The following is a 27,472-nucleotide window of genomic DNA, read 5'->3' on the forward strand; positions in this document are numbered from 1 at the left end:
GCACCCCCTCTGCTCCCAGACCCCAGACCCCTTCCCTCCCCATAACCCAAACCCTCTCACCCCTCCCTCTGCTCCCGGACCTGTTCCCCTAATTCTACCCCCGCTCGCAGCCCTCGCGGCTCCCACCCTTTCCTCGGCCCCCATCCCAGCCCCCATTTCTCCCCCTTCACCTTCCTCCGCCCACCCCCTCTAACCCTCACGGCTCCGGCCCCTCTCCCGCCCCATCGCGCCTCAGGCCCGGGCCCCCCCGGCTCCCGGCCCGGCCCCGCCGCCCCCTCACCTGTCGGGCCCGCTGCACGGCGTCGGCGAAGGCGTCCTTGCGGATCCCCCCGGGCGGCCCCCCGCTCCGCCCGGGCCGGGCCCCGCGCCCGCTCCGCCCGAGGCGGCCCCCAGCTCCGGCTCCGCCGGCTCCCCCACCGGGGGGCCCTCCGGAGGGCGGGGGCCCGGCCGGGCTATAGTCCGACATGGCGGCGGCTGAGGCCGGCGAGAGACGCTGAGGAGGCGGCGGCGGCGAGGGCTCAACGCGGGAACCAGGCCGAGCTCTCCACACACCCCCGCAAAGCACGGTGGGATGGGGGGCGGGGACTCCGCCGATATCCCCGCCCCCCGCGAGGCTCGAAGGCCAGTCACACAAGCGGAGCGCTCTGAGTGACAACGACACGCAGCCAATCCCGATAAGGAAGGAGCCGGCTTACCTGACTGGCCTATTAAAGGAATAGGAGGCGGGTGTTAAAACTGAGTGACAGAGGACTCATCCAATCGCACAGGGAAGGGTCTCTGAATTTGCTCTATTATTGGAGGACAAGTAGGCGAGAGCCCATATTGATTGATATGAGATTAAGCCAATCAGAGATGAAGAGTAGCTCGTTTTTGGACTCCCATTGGAGAAGATTAAGGATGGGCTGATATTATAATTGATTGACATTTTTATAGACCAATAAAAAATGGCAAATGCCCAGGCCCGGTGTCTCCGGCGCACCTATTGAAGGATGAAAAGGCAGGAGCGAATTTCATTGACAGGCATTTGAGCCATTCACGGGGAAGGGATTCTACACGCTACTTCGTTATTGGAAGGTGCAATGCATGGCGGTTCTTATTAATGAGTGACACGTACATAAACCAATCAGAAACGTAAAGTGCTCAAGGTATCTCCTTATTGGTGCGTGGATGGGGGTGGGTTTAATTTTGATTGATAGGTAGATTAAGCCAATAAAAAGTAATATGTCCCATATACCTCCCTATTGGAGGATAAGTCAATGAGTCCAGAATTTGATTGGTTCATATTCTGTCACTCATCCATCTTCACTCCGCCTATTTGGAAATCTATTGGTTAATGTGTACATGAAAGTGGGGCGATAGATGATGGACAGGACTCTGGATCTATAGAAGGAAGGGAATCATATGTTAGCCCAGTGGCGTTGGGGAGGCAAGAAAGGTGGGACTTTGAAGGGAATGAAGTGGAAATTGATTGAAGCTCTAGGCAGATTGACAGCTACATCGGCCAATCACATTGGAAGAGAGTCAGGCTTTACCAGCTTCTATGGGGGCGGGTATCAGGTTAGAGAGCTCTTTACCCATAATCCTTTGGGTGTGTGGGTTTGCCTGGGCATGAGCCAGGTGAGCTCTCTGGGATCATTAGCCAGCCTATGGCCTGTGCCTCAATGGGGCTGCCCATTCTGGCCTGTGACCTTTGCCCCCTACCTGAGCCTGTGACCTCTGACCCAGCGGTGAGGCCGTGACCTTTGCTCCCCACCCCAAAGGCAGAGCTTTCCGGCTCCTACCCCCCCCAACGCCCACCACTGTCCCGGTGGTTCTGACCTCTGACCTCTGGCCCGTGCTCGTAGGGTCGCCCCCCACTCCCAAGCTCCAGAGTCGTAGGCCTGGAAGGGACCTCGAGAGGCATCTGGTCCAGCCCCTGCACTCAGGGCAGGACTAAGTATTGTCTAGACCAGCCCTGACGGGTTTGTCCAACCTGCTCTTAAAAATCCCCCATGGTGGAGACTCCACAACCTCCCTGGCAATTTATTCCCATGCTTAACCACCCCGACAGGAAGTGTTTCTTAATGGCCAACCTAAACCGCCCTTGCTGCAAGTTCAGCCCGTTGCTTCTTGTCCTGTCCTCAGAGGTTAAGAAGAACAATTTTTCTCCCTCCTCCTTGTAACCTTTTATGTACCTGAAAACTGTTCTCATGTCCCCTCTCAGTCTTCTCCTCTCCAGACTAAACAAACCCAGTTTTTTTCAATCTTCCCTCATTGCTCATGTTTTCTTAGACCTTTAATCATTTTTTTTTGCTCTTCTCTGGACTTTCTCCAATTTGTCCACATCTTTCCTGAAATGTGGTGCCCAGAACTGGACACAATACTCCAGCTGAGGCTAATCAGCACAGAGTAGAGTGGAAGACTTACTTCTTGTGTCTTGCTTACAACACTCCTGCTGATACAGCCCAGAATGATGTTTGTTTTTTTTGCAACAGCGTTACACTGTTTAGCTTGTGATCCACTGTGACCCTCAGATCCCTTTCCGCAGTGCTCCTTCCTAGGCAGTCATTTCCCATTTTGAATGTGTGCAACTGATTGTTCCTTCCTAAGTGGAGTATTTTGCATTTGTCCTATTGAATTTCATCCTATTTACTTCAGACCATTTCTCCAGTTTGAATTTTAATCCTATCCTCCAAAGCACTTGCAACTCCTCCCAGCTTGGTATCGTCCACAAACTTTATGAGTGTACTTTCTATGCCATTATATAAATCATCTGTGAAGATATTGACCAGAACTGGACTCAGAACCGATCCCTGCAGGGGTCATTATGCCCTTCCAGCATGACTGTGAACCACTAATAACTACTCTCTGGGAACGATTTTCCAACCAGTTATGCACCCACCTTATAGTAGCTCCATCTAGGTTGTATTTCCCTAGTTTGTTTATGAGAAGGTCACGCAAGACAGTATCAAAAGCCTTACTAAAGTGATGATATACCACATCTACCACGTCCCCCCATCCACAAGACTTGTTACCCTGTCAAAGAAAGCTATCAGGTTGGTGTGACATTATTTGTTCTTGACAAATCCATGCTGTCCATTATTTATCACTTTATTATCTTCTAGGTGTTTGCAAATTGATTGCTTAATTATTTGCTCCATTATCTTTCCGGGTACAGAATTTAAGCTGACTGGTCTGTAATTCCCCGGGTTGTCCTTATTTCCCTTTTTATAGATGGGCAATAGATTTGCCCTTTTTCCAGTCTTCTGGAATCTCTCCCATCTTCCATGACTTCTCAAAGATAATCGCTAATGGCTCAGCTATCTCTTCAGTCAGCTCCTTGAGTATTCTAGGATGCATTTCATCAGACCCTGGTGATTTGAAGACATCTAACTTGTCTAAGTAATTTTTGACTTGTTCTTTCCCTATTTTAGACTCTGATCCTACCTCATTTTCACTGGCATTCACTATGTTAGACGTGCAATCGCCACCAACCTTCTTGGTGAAAACGGAAGCAAAGATGTCATTAAGCACCTCTGCCATTTCCACATTTTCTGTTATTGTCTTTCCCCGCTCATCGAGTAACGGGCCTACTCTGTCCTTGGTCTTCCTCTTGCTTCTAATGTACTTGTAGAATGTTTTCTTGTTTCCTTTTATGTCCCTAGCTAGTTTGATCTCGTTTTGTGCCTTGGCTTTTCTAATTTTGTCCCTGCGTACTTGTGTTATTTGTTTATATTCATCCTTTGTCATTTGACCGAGTTTCCACTTTTTGTAGGACTCTTTTTTGAGTTTCAGATCATTGAAGATCTCCTGGTTAAGCCAGGGTGGTCTCTTGCCATACTTCCTATCTTTCCTCTGCAGGGGGGTAGTTTGCTCTTCTGCCCTTAATAAAGTCTCTTTGAAAAACTGCCAACTGTCTTCAATTATTTTTCCCCTTCGACTTGCTTCCCATGGGATTTGACCTCTGACCTCGTGGTTGTTGCCCCCCCCCAGCTGTACCTCTGCCCTCCATAGTTGTCACTCCCCCACCTGAGACCATGACCTCTCACCTCATGGTTGTTGGCACTCCCAACTTCTGCCCCAAGGTTGCTGTTTGCCAGGGCCACAAGAAAGGCACAATAACCCTCTGCTCCGTTGGGGGTTTCTAGCCCTTCTTCCTAGACACAGGCCCTGGGCTGTGTTAGTCACTGGTTGGGCTTTTGGTGGTTGGGCTTATGGCTTATTTGCATTTGGTTTTGACACCGGGAAGAAGGGTCACTGTCCTGATGAGAGGGGTATTCGCTTTCTGTAACTGTACCTATGTCAGAACCAGAAGTGATGGGCTGGATGCAGGAGTCTTTCGGGGCAGGTCTCTGGTCTGCGTTATACAGGAGGTCAGACTAGATAACTGCAATGGTCCCTTCTGGCCTTAAAGTCTATGAATCTCCAGAGCCCTAGGCCAGGTCTACACTAGAGACCTCTGCTGGCATAGCTGTGTCAGTCAGCAGTGGGAAGAGGTGGGACCTCTGACTGGCAGTTGTGTTCACAGGAGCACCTAGTGTAGACGCAGTTATACCAGCAAAACTGCACTTTATAATAAACGGTACCACTTTGCCAGCATAGCTGTGTCCGCCCTAGGAGCGCTTTGCCATATACTATATTGGTATTCCTAACGTGACGTAGCCCTTAAGCCCAACATCCTCCATTCTCTCTCCTTTTCTCTTCAGTGGTCTGAAAGCGGCATCCCTTTCTCAGTCCTTTCCAGGCCCCTGGCGAAAAGACACCTGCCTGTTCTGAATTAAAAGCTGATATCTACTCAGACAGGTAAGCAAGCTGTTGATCGGTATTTTAGGAAGATGAGACACATTTAAAAACACAGAGACCCTAGCAATCAGTCTCCCCATGTTTATTATCTCTGTTTAAATGGTATCTTCCCCCCCGGGGATGGAGAATAATAAATATATAAATAGTTCAGTACATTTGTCACTAATAACCGCGCATGTGTAGAGTGGTTTCCATATTCAAAGCTCTGGAGAAACTTTGATCCTGCATATTGATATGGCTCCCAGGATTTTCTGTTCTGTAACTATGGAGCCTGAAAACTGGGCAAATGAATGGTCTTGCTCCTATGCAAGTCAGTGGCAAAGTCCCAATGATGGCTCTGGGGCAGGATCGTTAGTGCTTGGTACTATTTCAGCTTTGCTGTAATGTAGTGCAGCCCTGATGCAACACAATTCCAAGGGTTTGGGAAGTCCTCCTGCTGTGTTTCTTCAAATGTTGTCATCACAGTTTAACGTACAGCATTAAGGAGACCATCATAGCTGCTAGCTGCAGTGGGAGAGAAAAAAATATAGACGGAATGTCTAAAATTCTTAAGGATTACGTAAAAAATGTTCCAACCTTGGTGCCTAAACTCATGATTATTGTTACATACATTTTTGGTACGTCTAGGTACCAAAGACATAGGGACGGGTGGGAAAGAGGTCCTGGAGGCCAAATCTAGGCTGTTAGGTAAGAGATTAAAGTCCAGGACCTCCATGGTAGCATGCTCTGAAATGCTTCCAGATCTGTGTGCAGGGCCAGTTAGACAGTTAGAATGAATGAATGAGACAATGGTGTTCAGAGGAGAGATTTAGGTTTATTAGGAACTGGGGAACCTTTTGGGGCAGGATGATTCTATACAGAAGGATGGGCTCCCCCTAAACCAAAATGGAACCAGGTTGCTGGCATGTAAAATTAACAAGGTTGCAGAGGAGTTTTTAAACTAAGGGCTGGGGGAAAGCTGATAAGTGCAGAGAGAGGAGCACCCGGTTCAGACGGAGACATGCCTCAGGGGAGTATTTCTTAAAGGGGATACGATATATCCTAGTAAAGAGGCGAGGCTTGAACTTGATAAAGTACAGGTAGGAACTGAAGAGAAACAGTCAAATGAAAAAAGTTCCGTTCAGTTACCTCACATGAAGGCAGACAACGAAATACTGACAAATGTTATAAGTGCTTGTATACAAATGCACGAAGTCTAAATACTAAGAAGGCTGAACTTGAGGGCCTGGTAGTAAATGATGATATTGATAGAACAGGCATCACAGACCCTTGGTGGAATGATGATGATCAGTGGGATACCGGAATGCCAGGGTACAGAATATATAGGAATGACAGAATAGGTTGCACCTGTGGGGAAGGGACAGTATATGTGAAAGAAAGCACAGAGTCAAGTATAGTAAAAATCTGAAATGAATCAAACATAATTGTGCTTGTATAAGAGCGTAGCCGTAGGAATATACTACCGCCCACCTGACCAAGATGGTGCTAGTCGTTATGAAATGCTCAGGGAGATTAGAGTGGCTACAAAAACGGAAACCACAATAAAAATGGGGGATTTCAGTTATCCCGGTACTGACTGGGAACATGTCACCTCTGGATGGGATGCAGAGAGAGAAGTTTTAGACATCATTAATGACTATTTCTTGGAGCAGCTTGTCCCGGAACCCACAAGGGGAGAGGCAATTCTTGATTCAGTCCTGAGTGGCGCACAGGATCCTGGTGCAAGAGGTGAATACAGTTAAACCGTTTGGTAATAGCAACCAAAATGGAATTAAATTGAACATCCTTATTAGGGGAAAATACCAAAGAAACCCACCACAGGAGCATTTAACTTCAGAAAGGGGGACTATGCAAAAATGAAGACGGTAGTTAAATTGGAAATTAAAAAGAACAATCACAAGAGTGAAATGCCTGCAAGTTGCATGGAAACTTTTTAAAAACACCATAATAGAGGCTCAAACTAAATGTATCCCCCAAATAAAAAAAAGTAAGAGAAGCATTCAAGGAAGACAAGGCTTGTGCAGAGAAGCTAAGTGAATTCTCTGCATCGGTCTTCACTGCAGAGGATGTGAGGGAGATTCCCACAACTCAGCCATTCTTTTTAGGTGACAGATCTGAGGAACTGTCCCCGATTGAGGTGTCAATAGAGGGGCTTTTGTAACAAATTGATAAATCAAACAGTAATAAGTCACCAGGACCAGAGGGTATCACTCAAGAGTTCTGAAGGAACTCAAATGTGCAGAACTACTAACTGTGGTATGTAACCTATCGCTTAAATTAGCTTCTGTACCAGAGGACTGGAGGGTAGCTAATGTGACGCCGATGCTTAAATAAGGCTCCATAGGTGATCCTGGCAATTCCAGTCTGGTGAGCCTAACTTCAGTATCAGGCAGATTGGTTGAAACTTCAGTAAAGAACAGAATTGTCAGACACGTAGATTAACACAATTTGTTGGGGAAGAGTCAACACAGCTGTTGTAAAGGAAAATCATGCCTCATCAATCTATTAGAATTCTTTGAGAGGTTCAACAAACGTGGACAAGGGTGATCCCGTGGATATAGTGTACTTGGATTTCCAGAAAGCCTTTGACAAGGTCCCTCACCAAAGGCTCTTAAGCGAAGTAGGCAGTCATGAGATAAGAGGGAAGGTTCTCTCATGGATCAAAGAGATAGGAAACAAAGGGTAGGAATAAATGATCAGTTTTCACAGTGGAGAGAGGTAACTAGCGAGGTCCACCAAGGTCTGTACTGGGACCAGTGCTGTTCATTATATCCATAGCTGATCTGGAAAAAGGGGTAAACAGTGACGTGGCAAAGTTTGCAGACAATACAAATTTACTGAAGATAGTTAAGTCCAAAGCTGACTGCGAGGAGTTACAAAGGGATCTCACAAAACTGGGTGACTGGGCAACAAAATGGCAGATGAAAATCAATGTGGATAAATGCAAAGTAATGCACATTGGAAAACATCATCCCAACTCTACATATAAAATGGTGGAGTCTAAATTAGCTGTTACCACTCAAGAGAGAGATCTTGTAGTCACTGTGGATAGTTCTCTGAAAACATCCACTCAATGTGCAGCGGAGTCAAAAAAGCTAACAGAATGTTGGGAATCATTAGGAAAGGGATAGATAATAAGACAGAAAATATCGTATTGCCTCTATATAAATCTACGATACGCCCACACCTTGAATACTGCCTGCAGTTCTGGTCACTCCAGCTCAAAAAAAGAGATATAGAATTGGAAAAAGTGCAGGCCAATAAAAATGATGAGGGGATGGAGCAGCTTCCGTACGAGGAGAGATTTTAAAGACTAGGACAGTTCAGCGTAGAAAAGAGACGACTAAGGGGGATCTGAGAGAGGTCTATAAAATCATGACTGGGGTGGAGAAAGCGAATAAGGAAGAGGTATTTACCTCGTCACATGACACACGAACCAGGGGTCACCCAATGGAATGAAAAGGCAGCAGGTTTAAAAACAAGCAAAGGAAGCAATTCTTCACACAACGTACAATCAACCTGTGGAACTCATTGCCGGGGGATACTGTGACGGCCAAAAGTATAACTGGGTTGAGAAAAGAATGAAATAAGTTCCTGGAGGACAGGCCCATCAGTGGCTATTAGCCAAGATAGTCAGGGATGCACCCAGTGCTCTGGTTGTCTCTAAACCTCTGACTGTCAGATGCTGGGACTGGACAACAGGCATTGGATTGTTTGATGATTCCCTGTTCTGTTCATTCCCTCAGGGGCACCTGGCACCGGCCACTGTCAGAAGACAGGACGCTGAGCTAGATGGACCTTTGGTCTGACCCAGTCTGACTGTTCTTATGTTTATGTGTAACCCCTTAGCATCTAACTGAGGTCAGGGCTCCGCTGTGTCAGGTGCTGCACATACCCATGGTCGATCTGTGCACAGCTGGCTAATTGTGCCTCATCGGAGTACTGAAAAGTGAACACGTCCCTTTAAGACCAGGCTAACTGGGTTAAACTCACTTCCAGCAGGGCAGCTCCGGTGGCAGCTCCACCAAGCAATAGGCTCTTCTCTTTGATCAGGGAAACCAGCTTGCGGAAGCAGCCCTGAAGGGTGAAAAACACGGTGAGGCGCAGGCTGCTCTAAGAGCAATTGGAAACAAAAAGTGATGGCAGCCCATCCCCCGGTGGAATCCCACTGGCTTCAGCACACTTGCTGGGCAAACTGTGGTATCTTCCCTTCCCGGCGGGGCGTGGAATTAGCCCCTGGGGGGCTGACTGGCCACCAGCCTATGGCTGTGCCTAAATCCATCGAGCTAAAGCACTTGCCAGAAGAGGTCTGTATCGTTATTCCCCCACACTTTACAGAGAGGGAAACTGAGGCACGGGGGAGTGGCTTGCCCAAAGTCATGCTGCAGGAAGAGCCAACCCAGTGCCCTGCCCACTAGGCCCCACGGCCTTCACTTAAGGGGTGTGCAAGGTGCTTTCTGGTTTTGAATTTAGAGCACATGGGCACCGATCCGGCCATGAGATCCCTGTGGGTGCAGGGAGACGTCCAGGCAGCATTCGCTGCAAGGTCAGGGTGCTGATCACTCCCCCTACACGCTCCCTGGCTCCCTCCGACTCCAGCAGACCCAGGCTAGGCTTTTAACAGCACTATTCCCACAGTTTCCTTTTCAACCCCCAAGCTGGGCCGCGACCTCCTGGTTGATGACCACGCTGCTGACGTTGCGTCCGTCGCATGCGGAGCTCGTTGGATCTTTGCAGCAGCTTTTGGGATAAGTCAGGTTGGTCCGTATTTGAAAGGCAGAGCCGGCAAAGTCTGTGTAGTTCTGAACCCCGCAGCAGTTCAGCTGGGAACGACACACAACAGGGTTTGTTAGAGGCCAGGGTCTCCAGCGTTTAATTTTTCCCTCCTACCTCCCTTTCTGGCTGTATCCCAACAGAACGTCCTCAGTTCCAGGGCTGCCCAGAGGATTGAGGGGCCTGGGGCAAAGCAATTTCGGGGGCCCCTTCCGTAAAAAAAAGTTGCAATACTATAGAATACGATATTCTCGTGGGGGCCCCTGTGGGGCCCGGGGCCTGGGGCAAATTGCCCCACTTGCCCCCACCCCTGGGCAGCCCTGATCAATTCTCCTTTGCTCACATGGTGATTTCACCAGAGGAGAAGCATGTTTAATCCTTCAGTTGCTATCAAATGTCTGCGTGGTAAACGCTGGGTGAAATTCTAAGGCCTGAGGTCGACAGGTCAGACTAGATGAGCAAAATCCTCCCATCTTGTATTCTGGGGTGAGGTTTTTCCACCTTCTTGCGAAGCGTCAGAAATCAATCACAGTGCGAGATGAGACACCAGCCAGGACGGACCAGTGCTCTGGGCTGGTACAGAGACTCCTCCGTCTGGCTGGTGAATCTCACTCACGTGCTCAGGGTCACCAGATTTGGGGTTGGGAAGAAACCCCAGCTCAGATTGACAGGGCTCTTTCGCCTTCCTCCGCAGTGTGGGGTGTAGGTCACTACTGGGGTCCTGGGGCTTGTCTCACCTAAGCAGTTGCCTGCCATGGCAGGGGCCGCAGGCATCGGTCACTCCTTGGTGGGCCCTATTCTCTGCCCGTGGCTCACAAGACATTTGTCTCTGAGGCTTAGGCTGCTTTGATCTCACTAGTCACTGAGTGGCTTTGTGGCCTGTGCTGAATGGGGGCTCAGACTGGCGATCTCATCTGGCCTGAGACTGTGTGAAACTTCTGGCCCCCAAAATCTACACAGCAGATCCTCAGCACATGTGTATTGGCTTGACTGCTTTGACCCCAGAGCAGCGCTGATTCACACGGAGGATCTGGCCTGGAGACTCACTAGATGCTAGCGTTGAAGGGTGGGTGGGATCCAGTTCCCAGCTGTGTTACAGAACCACTTGGGCAAATCTGTGTGTCTCTTTTCCTGGCTGTAGGGTGGGCATACGGCCAGCCTCCCTTTCGCCTGTCCTGCCTCTTTAGAGTGTAAATTCTGCTCTCTGTCTACGGCGTGTATGTACCAGCTGGGCATCTGCTCCCAACCTCTCTGCTATGATCCCCATGGTACCGATGGGGAACGGATGCCCAGGGAGCCCAGGTGACTGGCCCCAGGTCACACAAGGAGTGCATGGGAGAGATGGGAATTGAACCAGGATTTTCTGTCCTAACAACTAGACTGTCCTTCCTCTCACACCACCTTGTCACAGCAGGGACTGTCACTGTGTATGTGCAGCACCGGGCACACTGGGTAGGGCCTCTCGGAGCTATCGTAATACATGGGAACAAATGTGTTGAGTCGTTTGACACCGGAGGCCTGGGGGGCGGCGGGTCCCCTACCTTCAGCATGAATGCGTTCCAGCCATAGGACACAATATCATCGTGTTTGTAGCCGCTGTATTTCTTCTTCAAGGCAGCCAGCGATTTGTCTAGGACGATGCTGCGAGCCTTGAACGGGAGGAATGAAACGGGTCTAGAGCCAGAAAATATTTTCTCTTCAGATCCCAAAGTGTGGCCAAAGGTTTTCAGGGAGCGAGCCTCAGGTGGGGTAAATTGGAGCTGCTCCACCGAGCGCAGCGGAGCGGAGCTGCTGGCCACCCGCTGAATATCTAGCCCAGAGACAGCAACGCAGCCGCGGGCCAGCCTCAGACTAGCCAGCTCACTTTGGCCCTAGTGTGGGCCCCGATCCTGCACAGATTTACTCACGCACTTCACCTGACATCTATGGCTCCTGCAGTGGGTGGGTGTAAATGAAGCCCATGTGGAAATAAGGTGCAGGTACTGAACAGGTGGGGTAATTAGCCAGTGGATCAGATTCCCAAGGGATAGGGCAGGACATCTTTCTAGAGGAGACGCTCACTCAACTAAGTTACTGGTCTGGATACAGGAATAACTAGGTGAAATTTTCTGGACCATGTTACGCTGGAGGTCGCACTAGATCATAACAATCCGTTTGAGCCTTAAATTCTGTGAATCTGTGCAAGGTCTGGGCCTTACCTTTGTAGATGTATATCCAAGCCAAAGGAGAATCGATCATATTTAAATTTGCCTTTATAAACAATAAGAATAATGCGGTAGGAATAATTCTAAAGCAAAGAGGAACCGTTTAATCGGTTAAGCACAAGGAGTGGGTAGACCTCAGTTAAAGCTGTGAGTTGGTTTTGAGGGACAGAGCTGGTGGGAGGGGCGATTTCCTTTTTCTTTTCTTTATGTGCGATGACATTTTTGACAAAACAGTTAGTCAGAATTCCACCTGTGCTCAGAGTCCAGGTGATCAGAACTCGGAGGGGAAATTTTGTCAACATTCTTTTATTTGGCCACCAAAAGTTCCAGATTTGGAAACTCTGGGCTCGTTCTTTGGTGCAGTGTGATTCGAACGAGACGTCACTAGATGTTTAGGGTCCCACGTGACTCCTGGATTTTCCAAGGAACTCAGAAAAGTTGGCCACTTAACTTCCCTTTCGAAATGTCTCCCCGTTTGGAAAAAGGACCCAGACCCAAGCGACTCTTCTTTGTAGGATCGGGGCCTGAAACTTTGTCAAGGAAAATGAGAATTTCCCACATCAGAAGGGAATTCTGGATACTCACGAAGGAGGTGAAAGCGAATACGACGACAGCTGCTGTGATTTCGGCGATGAAGATGACCAGCATTATTAAGAAGTACTGTGAGAGAGAGGAAATCGGAAGATCATGAGGGATTGCCAGGTGAGGCACAGGAGTCAATCAAAGGATTTAGCTCAGAGGGGCTGTGGCTGCCCGGATGAACAGGAGGTCAGGGGCTAGGGGGTCATGCCCACCCAGAAGAGTCTTGCCAGCTGCTGACTGAGAGGCTGTCTGCTAAACAAAGCGCTCACGTGGGTAGAAAGCAGCGCGTGCGTAGTCGGAGTCCCCCCAGAACAGAGAGGGCTGCGGACTGTCCCGCTCCCTCTGAACGGGCGTGAGTTTCACCCGCTAAGGATGGAAAAGAACAGCTTGTGACTGCAAGGGAGACGGCTGTTTAGTTATGGTGTAAGCGACGTCTAGGGCCAAATGTAGGGGGTAAATCCCGTGGCTGTGCCAATGGGTGCATCGTACCGGCACGCTCTGGCTCACCCCCCTCGCGGGCCGGGACTCCGCCCCAGCCGACAGCGGCTGTGTGCACTCACCGTCAGCAGGAGGCATCTGTTCTCCGTCACCGCGCCCCAGCAGCCCAGGAACCCCAGCACCGCCACCATGCTGCCCACCACGATGCAGAAGTACCCGACGTGGGCAAAGTACACCGAGCTGGCGCCCAAGACCCTGACGAAGGAGGCGCTCCCCAGTTTAATCCACAGGCCCAATCCCACCATGGTGCAGCCAACAGCCTGGGGAGAGAATAAACGTAGCGAACCAGTACGTGCGTGGGCCCTCCGGCTTGAGCGCTCCGGCCATGCTCCCGACTCGCCCGAGGCAGGGAGCAGAGATGCCAGCCCGGTGCCGGAGGGGCGTGAACATCACTGCGAGCCGCCCCCTCTGTGCCGGTCCACGGCCAGTCCCTCCTCCCCGCTCAAGAACTGAACGGAGGCTGCTGAGCACGACCCACAGTTCCCACCAGCCGTGGGGAGACGTGAACTTCGGGTGAAAGGCTACGTTACCTGAAGGCCGAGGGGCAGATCCCCCGTTGATGTAAATCATTGTAGCTCCATCAGTGCCGACAGAGATTTACACCGGCTGAGAATCTAGCCCCTAAACTCTGGGGGAGGCAGCTGGGCACAGGACTGGCTGGTTTTCTTCTTTGCTCTGCCCCCTGACCTGCTGCGTGACCATGAACGAGTTTCTTCCCCGCTCTGTGCCTCAGTTTCCCCTCCCACCCGGTGCCTGGCTAGGCTGTGAGCGCTTCAGGGCAGGACTGTCTCTCACTCTGGGTCTGTGCAGCCCCTGGCACCATGGGACCCTGGTGCCACCATAATACACCTAAATAAACGGGTGTCTGAAAACACAGGCTTACAAAGACAACGGTGTTGAAGCAAATCATGACAGTCTTCAGAGTGGCATAGCCAGTGCGCGGGGGAGCCATGGTGAAAACCGGCCAGCTGGGTTCTAGGCTGGAGAGACGGCAGAGAGATTTTCAGCTGGACTTGCTGCTGCAAACAGCTTCGTCTCAGATCCATTCCCACCTCGGTTTTAGGTTAAACCCACTAGCAGCACAATACATTGTTGGAGGCTTTTACTTATGATGGGGCAAATGCTTTGATTTAAAAGCTGATGCTAGGCAGGGAGGCTGGTCTAGTGAGTACTGGCCTGGGGGCCAGGAGATTGGACTTTGCTTTCTGGCTCTGATCCAGACCCCTCATGTGACTGCATCGTTCCGTGCCTCAGTTTCCCTATCTCAGGGCGGGGAGGGTAATAATCCTTTGTCGAGTTAGACTGGAAGCTCCTCGGGACAGGGACTGTCTGTTGCTGTGCATTTATGCAGCGCCTGGCACACCAGGACCCTGATCTTAGTTGAGAGGGTCCGTGCAGCGCCTGGCACAGCGAGGCCCCAGTCAGCGCATCCTATAAATAATGATCAGTGGTTGCGCTGAGAGGTTGTCACTGAGTTTGGGGGAGCGGGGTCCCCGTGACGTGTGAAAATCCAGGGGGAGATTTCAGGACTCGACGATTGTCATGGCCTTACAGTGTCTGGGCTGTGGGAAGGAGAGCGCTTCTCCCCCCTCACAGCCACCGTTAGCTTTAGCCCGGACTCCGCTGTGGGGGAAATTCGCCCCGCGTAGAGGGCTAGCAGGGGGCCGATGCTGGCGCTTCCGTCTCCCTTCCCTGCGTCAAGGGCTTCGCCTCCCACCCACGATCCAGGCCGGGGCGTCCAGGGGCCGGCAGCCCTAGCGGGCGGTGTGGTGTAGCTGCCACCCAGGCCTCGGGATCGAAACTCACAAGCCTGGAGCTGAGGGAGCGGCCAGCACGTTCGCTCAGAGCTGGTTCAGGGCCTGGAGTGTGAGTTTACGCACCCACGGGGCCTTGGGCTGGCTCCCCTGAGCCTCCTGCCCTCGCCGGCCTGGCTCCCGGCCCTGCAATGTGCCCCGGGGATCACGTGTCCTTGGCCCGGGCCCCTGCACTCCGGCTCGCCCGGCGCCTGCTGGGATTCCAACCGTCGCCCGATGGCTGTTGGAAGGGGCCGGGGGGGGAGGCGGGATGGGGAGCAGGCTCCATTGTGAGACAGCGTCTGCCTCCTTCCTCCCTAGGGGCCAGAGAGCAGGACGGTTATAGGGGCTGTGCCTTGGGACGGCTTTAGGGTGTCTGTAGGGTCCACAGTTTCCCATCGCTGTAGGTCTGTGGCTTGGGACTAAATCGTATCTTCCCCCCAGAACAATAGGGGACCCCGTTCTGTCCGTGGCCACAAACCGAGGGCTGTTCTTTAGGTCCCGTGTGTGGGACCCCACCCCTCTGCCACCCCCTGCTACCCCCTGCCAGGAGCAGGGCCGTGCCAGCAGAGGGCACGGGGGCTGGAGCAGGCTGAGCGGCACATGCTGGAACATGCAGCCCACGACTCTTCAGCTCCATTCAGCGGGAGATAGTTAAGGGGTGGGACTGGGACTCACGTGACGTGGGGTTTGTTCCTGGCTCTCCCTGTGTGACCTTGGTTAAGTCACTTCCTCTTCCCGTGCCTCAGTTTCCCCATCTGTAAAATGGAGTTCTCCTTCCTTTGTCTCTTTAGAATCTTTGGGGGCCAGGGACTGTTTGCACAGGGGACCTCTGAGTGCTACCATAACACAAACAATAAATAGGCACCAAAAACCCATCTTCCTTTGAGAAATTAATCAGACAATTGAATTCCAGAAGGATAAGAGTCACCCCTGGGGAATTTAAGATCGTGTGCGTCCATAATCCCAAGGGTGAATTTCACTCCAAAATGAGCAAAGGGAAATCTTCTTTTTTCCCCTCCAAAACCCAGCTCTGCTCTTCCCAGAACCCCGTCACTTTCAAACAGCCACTCGCAATAGCCAAGCTGACAACGTCTGCATAGAAAGATCAGGGATATTTAATTTATACAAATACAAGACTTTGGCAGAAAAAACATGGTCGGATGCAGAAAACCAATGACACATTGTTGACTTGATCTTTTCCAAACACACACAAGGGGGGAGGAAAAAGGGAGATGAAATATTTCATTAGAATTCAAGTTTGTGATGTGCTACATCAGTAAAGGTGCATCGTTGAAGTGTTTCTCAGATTGTCAGGCATGTTTAAAGCTGTAGTGAGCACAGAGGGATGAATGGAATTCAGAATTATTCCCCCAAGTCTCTGCTTTCATTAAAAGAAGTGGGGAGGGAGCCAGTCTCTAGCTGTTATGGCTGCAAAGAAAACCTTCAAAATGTGAAGTAACCGATGCAGTGACATCTGCCTGAGTTTGCAGAAAGCCTGAATCAGTCACTCTGAAAGGGGTGACCTGCCCTTTTCATTGCAACTCAGACGCAATGAGAGTACGTTAAAACGTCAACATGGCTCACTGTGTCACTGCTCAAAGCATGTGACAAATGAAAGGAAGTACTGTAAGAGCTACATAAATGATCCTCAGTCAGTGCGTGTTTTGGGTAAGGTCTACAATAACACGTGGTAGGGGGCATGTTGGTTTCATTCTCTGCTTTTAGATGTTTAGACTGCCACCTTTAAGCTAATTTCTTGTTGAGCACACAAGAAAATCAAATCAGATTGAATTTATCATTGAAACATACACAAAAAATAGCATGGAAAAGATACCATCCCAATTTTCACTGTAGTCTCAGTGGCGTCGTACCCATCTGATTGCTCAGTGCTATTACAGATTAACAGGAAATATCAGTGATTAGTTATGAATAAGAAAAGTTAGGTTTCTCTCGCAGTGAACATCAGGAAGAGGCAAAGGCAGGAGGCGTTATGGACGGCAGGAGAGGCGTTTTGTGTTTCCGGTGGAAATCTCGTTTTTCAGCCGTTTGTCCCGATCTGACAATACAGAACCAGGGAAACGGCCATTGCTGCCAGCTGGGAACCAAGGGAACAAAGAGGGAGACATTTACAAAGAGTTCATAGATTTTCAGATCATAATAGATCAGGGGTGGCCAACCCGCGGCTCCGGAGCCACGTGCGGCTCTTCAGAGGTTAATATGCGGCTCCTTGTACAGGCACCGACTCCGGGGCTGGAGCTACAGGCGCCAACTTTCCAGTGGGTCGGGGGTGCTCACTGCTCAGCCCCTGGCTCTGCCACAGGGCCTGCCCCCACTCAACCCCTTCCCACTCCCCTCCCCTGAGCCTGCCCTGCCCTCGCTCCTCCCCCCAGAGCCTCCTGCACCCCACGAAACAGCTGATCGGGAGGTGCGGGGAGGGAGGGGGAGGCGCTGATCGGCGGGGCTGCCGGTGGGCGGGAGGCGGGGGGAGCTGATGGGGGGCTGCTGACTATTACTGTGGCTCTTTGGCAACGTACATGGGTAAATTCTGGCTCCTTCTCAGGCTCAGGTTGGCCACCCTGTAATAGATCATTAGATCTTCTAGTCTGACATCCTGTAGAACAGGCCAGAGAATCCCCCGCGTCCGCACTGCACTGTAAACCCGGGGCTGCAGGGCCTGGACTTGTGGCCTCTTTCCGCGCCTGCACTTGAGCCTCCGAGCTGGGTTTACAGTGGCTAGACCCGGGTCTCACAGCCGGGCTGACACGTCCACACTGCGCTCCGCTGACCTTCTGACTCAGGTTTGTGGCTTGCGCTGTGTCCACACTGCAAAGTGACAGGGCTCAGACCCGAGCCTCAGCAGGACTCGGGCTCAGAACCACCCCCCTTAGCAGGGTGCTGGGACCCGGCCCTGAGCGGTTGCCGACCCAAGTCACACTGATGTGTGCTTGGACGGAAGCAAGGTTTGGGCTCAAACTGCAGTCAGAGCTCAGGGTGCAGTGTGAACGTACTGCAAGGACGGCATTTCTCCAGCCCTCGGCTCATAGTTCATGGGAGTGGCCCACAAGCTATTACAGCCATTCACTCCTGGTGTGACGCTGGGGGCTGTTTAAACTCCACTCCCCGAACAGCTATTCCAATGCCTCTCACGCCTATCCCGCCATATCCCCGGCTTCTCAACGTCACGCCTGAGCTCTGACACCGCCAAACTTTTCAAGCCAAGATGCCGAGGGGCACGATCCAAGGAAAGATGACTGTCCCCCATTTTACAGTGATGGGGAAACCAAGGCACAGAGCAGGGGTGAGTGATGGTGTGGGGAGTTACCTGCCAGAGGTTACCCAGCAAGGCAGTAGCAGAGCCAGTTCTCATGAATCCTAGCCCATGAGTATGCCACAAAAGCGTCAAGCGTACCTCAAGCACACCGATTCCTAACGCCACCCCTCCAACGATCCTCCCATTCCTGCTCAGGAAGGTCTGGAACTCATGCAAGCAGCCCTGGGAAGGGAAAGAGAATCACAGATGCAACAGCGGGTCCTGGTGATGGGGCCAGTGCATCTCCTCTCGGCACTAGTGGCAGCCTCTCCCCACAACGGCCCATAGCAGCTCGCTAACCAGGGATGAGATTATAATATCAAACCTAGGGCCAGATGCTCTGTTGGTGTGAAAAACCAACGGCAGTTCCACAAACTGTCCTGGGGAAAGTTTCTTCTTAGGCCAGGTCTATACTAGACGGGGTTGGCTGATAGAGCTATGCAGCTTTATCAGCAAATTCTCCTAGTGGAGATGCAGCATCTCCCAGCAGAAGAGTTCATAGAGGTGACCAGACAGCAAGCAGGGCAATTCCTTTGTCTTGGAATCTCAATCCAACCAGTTTTCCCGGGAGCAACTCTGCCTCAAGAACTGACAAATCAGAGCCCGAGGCAGACAGCAAACTCTACCCAGAGTCTTGCTAACCCAAAACGAAGAACACAGAATTTCTTCCCAAGACTGAAAACTTGCTCAGAACGCTAAAAAAAGAAGAATTTGGAAGACCGCGTATGTCAGCGCCACTCCTATGGCAAATACCTTGCTAAGCTCTCTTCCTTACCTGCTTGGTGCTGTCCAGTTCAGATTCCAGGCATTCATGCTTGGGCGGCAGGCAGCAGCCCGTGGGATAAGTCTGGCTGTGAGTTTGGTAGAAGTAGGAGCTGTTGAAGTCCTTGTAGTTGTTGAAGCCACAGCACTTCAGCTAGAACGAGAACGCCAGCTGGTTTACAGCCGCAGCCACGGTTTAGATTCACGGCCAGGATGGTTTGACTGCTGGGAGGATGCGGCTGTTCACACAGGCAGTGTTGTAAAACCCTTGCCCTGCCCAGAGAGTGAATCACAGAGGCTGGATCGCTAACGGGAGCGGGTGGCTTTGCATTTAGCTTGGCTGGGACGCAGGAGATCTACATTCAGTTCCTAGCTCAGCTGTACAGTCCCTGGGTGACCCGGGGCAAGATTCTGTGCCTCAGTTTCCCCCATCTGGAAAATGCAGCTAATGATCCTTCCAGCTCCCCAATGGGCCAGCTTAGACTATCCAGAGCACAAAAGCCCTCCAGCCACACCCCTAGGAGTGATGCAAGAGGTGCCTCTGCAGGTGCTTAACTTCAACCATGTGCTCAAGTCCCACTGGAGTGAGATGTGTGCTAATGGGCTTTGCTGAATCAGGGCCTTCCAGCATGGAGCTTCCTCTCCCCTCCACCCCCACACACTGCTGGTGGAATTCCCCCTGCCCCCCGTGCATCGGCTGGCCAAATCCATCTCTTCCGGGGGGAATGCCGAAATGCGCGCTGCTCACCTCCTTCATGGTTGTGTCCCAGATTGCAGTCACATCATCCCGCCTCCCGTAATCCTCTCGTAGGGTTTTCACAGCCCAGTTTTTCAGGTGCTCAATGAATATATCAGCCTGGAACCCAGAGACATGCACAGATTGGCACCACCTTGTCTTTCGGGAGCTGTTTGGTTCTTCCTTTATTGAGTTTTGCAGACCAACAAAACAACTCCCAGTGCAATGAGCCAGGCTTTTAAATGACCACACCAGCCCTCGGGAGACACACGGGCAGACTAGTGTTATAACTTTATCTTCTCTTTAACTCAGGGACGGCCAGCCTGGATCAGACCCATGGTCCATCTAACACAATATCCCATCTCTGACAGTGGCCAAAGTCACACCCTTCAGAGGAAGGTATAAGATCAATTTCCTTCCCAGCACCCTTTATTTGCATTAACTATCACAACTCTGCTGCTCGGAGGCATGTAATCATCCAACCCCTCTCTGAATTTTGCTATGTTCTCAGCCTAAGCACCATCCAGTGGCAGAGAGTTCCGCAGACCAATAGCACGTTGTGTGAAAACATATTTCTATCAATCAATCTTGAGGTTGCCACCTTTCGATTCCAGTCAGTGTCCCCTTGATCTTGTGTTTTGACAGGGGTTTTAAATGTTGACCCAGGGAAAAGTCATTGGGATTGGAGCGGGACAAATTATTATTGGGGGCGGGGGAGATGCTTATTGGCCAAAAATGCAGTTTTGGTTGAATTTGCTGCATAGTTTCAGCCAAAAAAAAAAGAGTGGGGGGGTGTCTTCTAAAAAGTCAAAACATTTCATTTCTACGTTTAATTAAATTTAACAAAAAAAACCTAAACAAACCCCAAAAGGGTAAAAAAAACCCACCCAAACCCAAAACAATATTTAAAACAATTTCTGTTCAGTGGCTCACTCAGCTGCCTCTAGGCTCAGTGAGTACAAGGCCTTGTTATTTACATGGTTATTTACAACATCTAGGGAGACACGCCTAGGCCAGGGCCCCAGGGGTGCTGCAGGAGAGAACCCAGGAATCCTGACTCCTGGGACTTTCCACCTCCCTTAGCAGAATCCCCCTGGGTCCTGTTTTCGAGGCGGAGGAGAGCAGTCGAACAGCTCCCAGCCCGTGGGGCTCTGACTCAACGCCAGATGCCGGGAGTGGAAGACAGCGGCGGCTCAGCGAACTGCTCTGTTCTGTACACTCCCTGGGCAGTGGTGGAGACAGGATCCTGGGCCGGATGGGCTCCGGTCTGCCCCAGGCTGGCAGCTCGGATGTTCTCAAAGCCCAGCCTTTAACTTACCACGGAAGAGAAGGCGAGGACTACGACGGCCCCCGCGACCTCCGCGATGAAGAGAATCAGGATAATGACAAAGAACTGGAGACAGAGAGAGACCAAGATCAAAAGCCGCCCGTGCCCAGCACAGAGACCTCCCCCTTTGCAAGAGCCATCCCCGGGGGCTGGAGCAAAGGGGCTTCAGGCAAGAGCTGCTACTTCTGCCAGTACCAGGTGTGGCGGCTCGCGGGTGGTCACGTCAGCAACGGACCTACGTGGCTGTCATGAACACACAGCTCAGGGTGGCATCAAATCCCTCCTTCACCTGTAAAGCTCAAATAACCTGCGTGGCACCTGACCAAAAGGGGAGAAGATACTTTCAAATCGGTGGGGGAAAGTTTTTGTTTTGTGCTCTGTTTGTTCTCTCCGGGACAGCGAGGAACCAGGGCAGGGAAAATACATCTCTGAAAGCCAGACCTGAACTAAGCATGTATGGTTACAAATTGTAAGTAATAGCAAGGAAATGCGTTAGATTATCTTTTGTTTTAGCTTGTGAATTTTCCCTAGGCTAAGAGGGAGGTTTATTCCTGGTTTGTTTTGGGTTTTTTTTTGTAACTTTAAAGTTTTGCCTAGAGGGGAATCCTCTGTGTTTTGAATCTGATTACCCTGTAAAATTACCTTCCATCCTCATTTTACAGAGGTGCTTCTTTTACTTTTTCTTTATAATAAAGTTCTGCTTTTAAGAAGCTGATTGGTTTTTAGTGTCGTAAAAACCCCAAGGGGCTGGTCTGTGCTCACCTTGTTTGCTCTCAAGGCTCCCCAGAAAAGGGGGTGAAGGGGCTTGGGGGGATATTTTGGGGGAACAGGAACTCCAAGTGGTCCTTTGCCTGAATCTTTGTCTAACTCACTTGGTGGTGGCAGCGATACCATCCCAGGGTAAGGAATTTGTGCCTTGGGGAAGTTTTTAACCTAAGCTGGTGGAATATAAGCTTAGGGGGTCTTTCATGTGGGTCCCCACATCTGTACCCCAGAGCTCAGAGTGGGGAGGGAACCCTGACAGCGGCCAAGGGCCAGATTTGGGTATTGAGGCACTGAAGATGCAGAGCCAATGGGAATTAGGCACCCAACTCACTGAGGCACTTTCTACATTCCAGTAAGTGCCTGTTTTATTAAAGGGCTCAGCAGTCCGGCTGCCAAAGGTCTAACAAGGTCCAGCGGCTGGAAGTCGAAGCTAGACTCATTCAGACTGGAAATAAGGTGCAGGTTATTAACCGGGAGGGTAATTAACCATTCCAACAAGTTCCAAAGGGCTGGGGCAGCTTCGCCGTCGCTGGCAGCGTTCAAATCAAGACAGGATGTTTTTCTAAAAGATCTGCTCTCGCTCAAACAGGAACTGAGTCGGGAAAGGTCGATGGGCCTGTGTTATACAGGAGGTCGGGCTGGAGGATCTAGGAATCTGCATCTGAACTACCTTGTAAATCTGGGTTCCAGCCCCGAGGGGAGACAGTGAGTGGTCTGGTGTTAGCTACGGAGATACCGACTTTTGGAAGAGTCTGAGCTCAGAGCTAGCTGGGAAATTATATCCCCCCCCTGGAAATTTTGACAAAATTTTGTACATTTTCATCAAATGTTTCTTAGAAATATTTCAGGTTTTCATCCACCTCCTTCCCACAAAAAGTTCTGGTATTTTTCTATCAAAACCTGACATTTCTCCAAGCCACAAAACACCGGTTGCTGAAAACCAATTCTCCCTCCCCGCACCGGCTTTCAGGGGTGCAGTGTTTTGGGCAAAACCCTGCACATTTCCAACAGCAGTGGGAATTTTGGGGGTGAAAATGTCCAAAAAAACCTTGAAAGGGAAATGTTCCCACCTCCCAACCGGGAGAGATGGCAGGGGTGGGGCAGAGCTGGTGGATGAACTGGAAAAATCATTTTGTGGGAAATATCTCACCGGTTTCCACGGTGGGACTCAAACCCAGGCCTGCAGAGTGATCAGCCAGCCACCGCCTCATGCTGTCTACCTGGCAATCTGCAAGCCCCACAGGGTGCGCACCATTGGCCGGTCTGCCCCGAGAAAGCCAGCTGACCGTTGGTTTAACAATCCCTGATCGGCTCCTTGATCCTCCGTAAGCCCCTGGGCGTCCCAGGAAGCACCCAGAGGATAACAATGTGACGGTTCTGCTTCTCTGCCTCTGTACAACCGGTATTGACCTTGGCACCAACCTGTCTCTCACCCAACCCCTGGAACCCCAGCGCTGATACCGGGCGCTGGCCCTTGGCCTGGACTCCATCTCTGGATCTGCCCCTCGGCTTGACTCAAGACTCAAACCCCGGGCTTTGGATCCTGGCTCCCAAGGTCCTGCCCCTCCTCCTGCCCACCCTCGCCCAGGAGCCCGACAAAGACGGAACTGGTTTGGCAGAAGTTGCCACGACCTACGTCCCCATTGTAGGTAAGGGAAACTGAGGCACGCAGCGGCGCTGTGCCCAAGGTCACTCGGAGTCTGGGACAAAGCCAGAATCGGAAACAAAATGTCCCGTGTCCTAGCCAACCCCCTTAACAACCCTTCTGCCCAGGAGCACGTGGTGCGCAAAGGCAGGTCTGGCTGTTATCCCCGCTGCGTACTGGGGAGAATGAAGCACAGAGGGGAGCTGGCTGGCCTGAGGGCCCGGAGACCCCTGGATCCCAGGCCAGTGCTCTGTCCGTTAGCCGCCAACCCCCCCGTTGTCCTGCAGCCCTACCAGCAGCAGCATGCACTTGCTCTCCTTCATGGCCCCGCAGCAGCCCAGGAACCCCATGAGCAGCAGGAAGGTGCCGACGGCGATGCACAGGTACCCCACGTTGATCAGCTGCATCAGCTGGGGCGCGGCGGCCCCCAGGATCTGCACAAAGGAGCCTCCATCCACCTTCACCCAGATGCCAATGCCCAGCACGGCCAACCCGCTCAGCTGGGGGGGAGAGGAGAGAGGCTGGTGAGCAGCGAGCGGCCTCCCTTCATTCCCCACCGTGGAAAAGGGCCGTACGGGGCCACGTTCTGCGCAAGGCTCCGTTCTCCAGCTGCACTGCAGCTCCCAGGGTTACCCCCAGCCTGCAGGGGCCTTCTCCTCCCCTTCCACCCTGGATCAGAGCCCCCAGCCCACCAGCCAGGGCTTTGCCTACTCACAAATATAACGCCGTTGAACACAAACATCATCAGCTTCAGGAATGAGAAGCAGCCCATCTTCCAGCACCTACGTGGAAAGGAGAAGGGGGGCAGTAAAGACGGGGGGTCAGCATGGCCCCGCTCAGTTGGGGGGGTGGGGGGCTGTGCAGCGCCTGGCACTACAGGGGGCCCCCCCGTCTCGGCGTGAGTCTCTAGGCACTACCGTAATACACACAATAAATACGGTTATTGCTCCGACCCTGCAAAGCCTTCTCAGGCCCAGACTTGTCCAAGCCGCCTGAGATAAGAAGGGTGATTGGGGGTGAAGCTGACCACACAGGGGACAGAGATGTGTTTTTTCCCCACTCTTTATAGTGTTGCCATCTCTCACTATATTTGGGGTTTTTCTTAAAGCCTCAGCTGCTGGAGTCAGGTGATTTTATGAGCCTCACAGTTTTCATTTAAAAAAAAAGAAAACAGATTTCTAGCTCTCCCGGCTGCAGCGAGAAGCTTGCAGGTGTGACCCCCAAAGACTCAACAAACGGAAGGCAAAGAAACAGATCCCCAGAGAACTGCTTAAACGAAAAACAACAGCTCATGATTTTCGAAAGGCCACAGTGACGATTTCTGAACGGTGCGGCTCAGCCGCGTTCCAGACGCGGATATGAAATAACTTTTCCCCCCTGGCCAGGTTGCAGTGTAATCACACCTTGTATGCAGCTTCCAATTTACAAGGAATCTATAAAAGATGAGTACCTGGCGGTCAGACGTTTTCATAAATAGTCCCTCAATTGTCAAACACTGACATCGCTTACAGCCAGGGCTCATAACTGTCTAGAACATCATCCCCCGAGGACCTTACCAGCTGACAGCAGTGACTCGGTCAGTGACTACAGGGAGCTCTTCAATCTAACAAAAGCCAATGGCTGGAAGTTGAAGCTAGACCAGTTCTGACTGGCAGTAAGGCGCAAATTTGTACTGGGGAGAGTAATTACCCACCGGACCAGCCTTCCCCGGGATTGTAAGCACTGGCAGTTTTTAGATCAGGGTGGGTCTTTGTCTCAGGTCTGAACGGATGGAGGGAATCCCCAGGGCCTGTGTTCTCCAGGAGGTCAGACCAGAAGATCGCAATGGTCCTTTCTGGCCTGGGGATCTAGGAAGCCGTGAACACGGATCACACGAGCTGCTCATGTCTGTAATAGGCTCAGAACGTTAACCCACCACCGAATGCGCGACCGCAGTAAAAAGCAGAGAGGGATTCGCTTTCCCCCCGGAGCAGGAGTAAAGCACCATAAAGGCGGCTGCTGGGTTTTAAAGCCAGATGGGACAATTGAGACCAATACCTCACTCTTATGTAGCTTCCTCTGTCGTAGGTCGCGAAGCGCTCCGCAAAATGAGGCTAATCTCATTAGCCAGCTGGGGAAACTGAGGCAGGGCCGTGCCAGGCCAGGTGCTGCGTGGGTACTAGAACCCTAGTCTGTGAGTCTCCTGCTCTGGGCACTGGCCCATGCTCCCTCTGACCCCCTCTGGCGCGCAGGCCTAGAAACTCACCCAGCAATGCCTGCCTCAAGCCCCTCACGTCCGGCTGTGCTAGATTTGGAAGGACGTCCTGTCTTGACTGACAGCGGGCACATGATGGAGAATCTGCCCTGGCCCTGTGGGGCAGCTGCTCCAATGGCTAATTCCTCCCCACCCCCAGTTCAAAATCTGCCCCTTCTTTCCAGTCTGAATTGTCCAGCTTTGGCTTCGGCCGCGGGGTCTCGTTCGGCCGCGGTGAGACAGTCGGGCCCCTCCTCCCGCCATGGCTCCTTGGCACTGGGCTCACGTCACGGGTGCCCCGGGCTGGGGCCAGCAAGGACCTTTGCTCGGTAGCTCCTCGCTGCTTCAGGAGCCGGGCCGGTTCCCAAGCGGTGCCCCCCCCACCCCGAAATGTGGAAGCTATAGACGGGGGGGCTGGGCCTGGAGAAGCAAGTCACTGAGCCGGGAAGAGGGGGTGGGGAGGGCTCAGGGTGACGGTGCTCAGCCTTCCCTCCCATCCAGCCCAAGCCGTTGGGGGCCGTGCCAGCCCAGCCCAGGCTGTGGGTACTGAGTCAGGGTGAGCCTGGGAGCAGGGGCTGCTGAGCCTTGCAGCCTCATCACATCCAGCATCCACCCGGCGCACGGCTCCCGCCAAGGACTGGCCGGCTCAGCCTGGAGCAGGGCCTCGCCCGTCTCCCAGCAGCCAGCGATGGGACAGCTCCTCCCCGCACCGCTGCTCCCTAAGGCCACCTCTGCAGCATCTTCTCCTGGCCCCTTGTTTCCCTGCAGCTGAGGCTGTTGCCTGGCAGCAGCCAATTGGCTGGGAACCGCCCGCACCCCTGTATCCTGGGGGTTCCGCTAGCGGCAGCCTCCCGCTAGGAGAGCTCAGGAGCCCCAGGGCGGGGCACTGAAACCTGTCCAGCAGGGTCAGCCTGACTCCCTGTCTTGTGTGTGGTCTGCAGCGCCGGGACGGCAGGGGGCCGAGGGCCGGAGCTGAGGGGCATTGACAGAGACACGTGGGTGCTGATGGCTGGCGCTGAAGCTCCATCTGCAGCAGGAGCCCAGCGCTCCGCTGGTGAGACTTGCGTTCAAAGCAGGCACAGAAACGCAGGCAAGTCATGCCTGCCCCGTGCCTCAGTTTCCCCATCTGTGAAATGGGGATAACCCTCACTGTGGGGGGGTAAGGATAAATCTATTGTCCACAGTGCTAGAGTGTCAGGAGTGAGGCCACAGGCAAAGCTAGGCAAGGAGCCTGGGGCTGGGATAGCAGGGGGCTGTGGCTCTGGAGTGAGGGGCACCAGCAGAGCTTGAGGTGCGGGGGGGAGCCCAGGGCTGGGCTAGCAGGGGGCTGGGGGTCAGGAGTCAGGGGCACCGGCAGAGCTGGGGGTGGGGAGCCCAGGGCTGGGATACTAGGGGGCTGCGGGTCGGGAGTGAGGGGCACTGGCAGAGCTGCATGTTGGGAACTACACATCTATAGAGACCCAGCATTTTCGCAAACCGGGTCAGATTTCAGGTTTTCAGGAAATCTCCTGCCGATGTTGCAGTTTCACCCTTTGCTCTCCTGCCCCACACACCCCACCAGAAAGCACTGGCCCCTCTGTTGATAACATAAAAACAGACAGACTGGGTCAGACCAAAGGTCCATCTAGCCCAGTGTCCTGTCTACCAACAGTGGTCAGTGTCTGGTGCCCCAGAGGGAATGAACAGAACAGGGAATCATCCCCTGTGGCTCATTACCAGCTTCTGGCAAACAGAGGCCAGGGACACCCTCCCTGCCCAGCCTGGCTAAGAGCCATTGATGGACCTGGCCTCCGTGAACTTCTCTAGTTGTTTTTTTTAACCCTGTTCTAGTCTTGGCCTTCACAACATCCTGTGGCAAGGAGTTCCACAGGTTCACTGTGCGCTGTGTGAAGAAATACTTCCTTGTGTTTGCTTTAAACCTGCTGCCTATTAATTTCATTGGGTGACCCCTAGTTCTTGTGTTATGAGGAGTAAATAACACTTGTTTACTTTCTCCACACCAGTCATGATTTCATAGACCTCTAGCATATCCCCCTTAGTCGTTTCTTTTCCAAGCTGA

The 27,472-nt window shown here is 52.1% G+C and overlaps 3 protein-coding genes across 6 annotated transcripts in view; all 3 read right to left on the reverse strand.

Annotated features, from left to right (window-relative positions):
• The window catches only part of LOC120391011 (KH-type splicing regulatory protein), a 21,043-nt gene extending 20,375 nt beyond the window's left edge, over positions 1-668 (reverse strand). For 2 of the 3 annotated variants that reach the window (XM_039514186.1, XM_039514187.1), the window contains exon 1: positions 281-668. In XM_039514186.1, the coding sequence (XP_039370120.1) occupies positions 281-466 (186 nt within the window). In that variant the 5' untranslated portion in view covers positions 467-668. The remainder of the gene's footprint in view (positions 1-280) is intronic. The other variant, XM_039514188.1, reaches the window with a different exon arrangement.
• A 4,191-nt stretch (positions 669-4,859) lies between these two features.
• Positions 4,860-14,832, reverse strand: TSPAN16 (tetraspanin 16). The gene is made up of 8 exons (XM_039514482.1): positions 14,720-14,832; positions 13,723-13,819; positions 12,902-13,099; positions 12,345-12,419; positions 11,097-11,204; positions 9,453-9,605; positions 8,776-8,859; positions 4,860-5,286 (listed from the first exon to the last, which is right to left on the reverse strand). Exons 2-8 carry the CDS (start codon positions 13,789-13,791, stop codon positions 5,242-5,244), a joined length of 732 nt encoding a protein of 243 aa, XP_039370416.1. The 5' UTR covers positions 13,792-13,819; positions 14,720-14,832; the 3' UTR covers positions 4,860-5,241.
• A 917-nt stretch (positions 14,833-15,749) lies between these two features.
• Positions 15,750-26,142, reverse strand: LOC120391124 (tetraspanin-1-like). 2 transcript variants are annotated; one of them, XM_039514483.1, is made up of 8 exons: positions 26,056-26,142; positions 23,896-23,962; positions 23,474-23,680; positions 20,762-20,836; positions 19,456-19,563; positions 18,721-18,861; positions 18,045-18,128; positions 15,750-16,730 (listed from the first exon to the last, which is right to left on the reverse strand). In XM_039514483.1, the coding sequence occupies exons 2-8, from the start codon at positions 23,950-23,952 to the stop codon at positions 16,674-16,676; spliced, it is 729 nt and encodes a 242-aa protein (XP_039370417.1). In that variant the 5' UTR covers positions 23,953-23,962; positions 26,056-26,142; the 3' UTR covers positions 15,750-16,673. The 2 variants fall into 2 exon arrangements, with proteins under 2 accessions (XP_039370417.1, XP_039370418.1); XM_039514484.1 differs by lacking the exon at positions 26,056-26,142 and having other exon boundaries at positions 23,896-24,021.
• Between the last annotated feature and the right edge of the window lie 1,330 nt (positions 26,143-27,472).

The sequence above is a fragment of the Mauremys reevesii genome, linkage group 25, assembly GCF_016161935.1.
Source record: "Mauremys reevesii isolate NIE-2019 linkage group 25, ASM1616193v1, whole genome shotgun sequence".
Classification (NCBI taxonomy): domain Eukaryota; kingdom Metazoa; phylum Chordata; order Testudines; family Geoemydidae; genus Mauremys; species Mauremys reevesii.

Excerpts from the sequence above, each read along its gene's own strand:
- TSPAN16 (XM_039514482.1), bottom strand. The coding sequence starts at position 13,791 with ATGGCTCCCCCGCGCACTGGCTATGCCACTCTGAAGACTGTCATGATT. Across the intron at positions 9,606-11,096 it reads GGAACGCATTCATGCTGAAG|CTGAACTGCTGCGGGGTTCA; the intron begins GTAGGGGACCCG and ends TGTCGTTCCCAG. Across the intron at positions 5,287-8,775 it reads CCGGAGCTGCCCTGCTGGAA|CTAGCAGCTATGATGGTCTC; the intron begins GTGAGTTTAACC and ends CTCCCACTGCAG.
- LOC120391124 (XM_039514483.1), bottom strand. The coding sequence starts at position 23,952 with ATGGGCTGCTTCTCATTCCTGAAGCTGATGATGTTTGTGTTCAACGGC. Across the intron at positions 20,837-23,473 it reads GCAAGTGCATGCTGCTGCTG|TTCTTTGTCATTATCCTGAT; the intron begins GTAGGGCTGCAG and ends CTCTGTCTCCAG. Across the intron at positions 16,731-18,044 it reads TAGGAATCGGTGTGCTTGAG|CTGGCAGCAATGGCCGTTTC; the intron begins GTACGCTTGACG and ends CTTGGTTCCCAG.